This window comes from Ovis aries, chromosome 1 (genome assembly GCF_016772045.2).
Source record: "Ovis aries strain OAR_USU_Benz2616 breed Rambouillet chromosome 1, ARS-UI_Ramb_v3.0, whole genome shotgun sequence".
NCBI classification, from domain to species: Eukaryota; Metazoa; Chordata; class Mammalia; order Artiodactyla; family Bovidae; genus Ovis; species Ovis aries.
Genome location: NC_056054.1, coordinates 54,590,101 through 54,592,712, shown reverse-complemented (window position 1 = coordinate 54,592,712; position 2,612 = coordinate 54,590,101). Strand labels below are relative to the sequence as shown.

The following is a 2,612-nucleotide window of genomic DNA, read 5'->3' as shown; positions in this document are numbered from 1 at the left end:
TGAGTGATTCAGAACATTGCTCTGGTAAAGTATTAACAGAATCAATTTTGCAGAGAGTTCAGGACAAATTCAAAACTAGTTTCAAATACTATCTTTGCCACTAACCAAAATATGTGCCCTAGAGTAAGTTAAATTTTTTGTACCTGTCTCTTTATCTTTAAAATGGGGATAATCTTGACCTACCTTGGAGGAGGCTGAGGATTAGGTGAGGTGATACATTTCCTGCGGTTGGACACACAGTAGGCACTCAACATATATTTGTCGAAATTTCTCATCAATAATTACTTTTTTGTTGCTGTTTAATTACTAAGTTGTGTCTGGCTTTTGTGACTCCATGGACTGTAGCCCACCAGGCTTCTCTGTCCATGGAATTCTCCAGGCAAGAATACTGGAGTGGGTTGCTGTTTCCTTCTCCAGGGGATCTTCCCGACCCAGAGATCGAAACCTTATCTCCTGCACTGGCAGGCAGATTCTTTACCACTGAACCACCAGGAAAGTCCAATTACTTTTTTAGTGCTTGATATATATCAGGCTCCATGATGAGTGCTGGAGGTAAAACTATGAGAACGACATAAACAATCCCACCCCCAAGAAGCTGATATTCAAATAGGAAATACAGAATAAAAGCAAATTAAGAAAATAATCACAAATAACAATGTGTTGTGATGGAAACAAACTAGGGCTGAGATCAAGAATACAGAGAATAAGGGGAATGGAGAAAACCAAAGAAGACTTTTCCAAAGAACTGGCCTTTAACAACAGAAAGATGACAAGGACCAAGCTGTGCAAATAGGAGAAAGGATGTTCAAGGCAGAGAAAATAACAAGTGAAAAAGATCTGAGAAAGGTAAGAGCACAGAGGTCAAAAGAAAGTTCAGCATAGCCACAGCACAGAGCTGAGGGAGTCAGTGGGGCGGGCAGCGCTTTAGAGGGCACAGTAAGGAGCTTGAAAGGGAGTTCTGTCATCCTATTAACATGTCATTTGCCAGTGTCTCAGCAGGGGGTCATGTGCTACCTCAAGTCAGCCTCCTAAGTATAGAAGTAACCCCCCACATGTCACCAGGTGTTCAAGAGACCATTTCACTTTTCTAAGGCTTATGTATAATTTTTAAAAAAGAGTCTGGTTCAACACACGCATACAGGGGCTACACAAGCATTCAGACAATAACAGGGCTTCCAGGGTGACAGTGATGGGCTATAACTGGGTAGTAGTTACAGGTGTTCCCTTTTCTCAACCATTCATACACTTTCTGTATGTCCTACATGACATTTAAAAATAAAATTATTCTAGGGTAAAAAAAAGATGGTTAAGTCTCAAAAACATAACATTAAATGAAAAATATCAGTTGCAAAAGGGCACAGTCAGTGTGGTACAACTGGAGTTAATTGTAAGAACACAAATAGCAATGCTACATGTTGTTTATGGTCATATACATACACATTAAATTTATGAAAACTGGAAAAAAGAGCCTGGAAATAGGGCCATCAGAGTAATAAGCCAGATGTTCCAACTGATGAGGTAACACTCCTGCAGGACAACCAGCAATTCTGCTGACAGACAAAACCTTCACCAAACACTGATGATAGAAACAAATAGGGAGCGGTGCAGGGCTCTTGAGAACGAACGGCTTGGGTGCGGACTGGTATCCGGGGAGTGTGACTTGCAGGGTCAGCCATGGAGCCAGAGCAGATGCTGGAGGGACAGACGCAGGTTGCAGAAAATCCCCACTCTGAATATGGTCTCACAGACAATGTTGAGAGGATAGTAGAAAATGAGAAAATTAACGCAGAAAAGTCATCAAAACAGAAAGTGGATCTCCAGTCTTTGCCAACTCGTGCCTATCTGGATCAGACAGTTGTGCCTATCTTATTACAAGGACTTGCTGTACTTGCAAAGGAAAGACCACCAAATCCCACTGAATTTCTAGCATCATATCTTTTAAAAAACAAGGCACAGTTTGAAGATCGAAACTGACTTATTGGGAAGAACAGAAAAATTTGGTTTCTACTGTAGATTTACATGATTAAGAGGCAGCTTTAATTGCCATGATTCCCCCCTCCCCCCCTTTTTGGAAGAATAAGAACCTTCAGGACAACAGAACTTATTTCGAAGTTGCAGAAGAAGACATCATTTCCCTTATTGATTTAATCACAACTTATTTAATAAATGTATTCCGTGCAATTATTTTTCAGATTGTCTTTAACTTTGTTTTTAAAGTGACCTTCAAAATAAACTGTTGAAACATCAAAAAAAAAAAAAGAAAGAAACAAATAGGGGATGGGAAGAACTGGCTCTGTGAAGCCTGGTGCTCTCTGGTCAATGATTCAAGCTTCCTCACAGGTCTTGGGTGCTCAAATACCACTCCCCACTATGGGTCGTCTCCCTCTGTGCCATGATGAAAGATCAGGAATCTTTCAGAGAAATTTTGTTCCTGTTGGTCTAAACACTCCATCTAACCATAATTTGGCTGCAGGAAAACACAGTCCCATCCTCCTCTGTTTGGGCCCCTAAGACACTCCTCTCTCTCTGCCCTTCACACACACACGTGCACACACACACTTTAGCCCATAGCCTTTAGTCTACCCCTGTGAAATTTCTTCATTCCCCTCCCC

The 2,612-nt window shown here is 41.2% G+C and overlaps 1 protein-coding gene across 1 annotated transcript; it reads left to right on the top strand.

Moving 5' to 3' along the window:
* The first annotated feature begins 1,595 nt into the window (after positions 1-1,595).
* LOC105614727 (protein dpy-30 homolog) lies at positions 1,596-2,181 on the top strand. Its single transcript, XM_027964666.3, has one exon. The coding sequence runs from the start codon at positions 1,675-1,677 to the stop codon at positions 1,972-1,974; it is 300 nt and encodes a 99-aa protein (XP_027820467.1). The 5' UTR covers positions 1,596-1,674; the 3' UTR covers positions 1,975-2,181.
* The last annotated feature ends 431 nt before the right edge of the window (positions 2,182-2,612 follow it).

Bases quoted from the DNA above. Each gene is read 5' to 3' on its own strand.
- LOC105614727 (XM_027964666.3), top strand. From the start codon at position 1,675: ATGGAGCCAGAGCAGATGCTGGAGGGACAGACGCAGGTTGCAGAAAAT.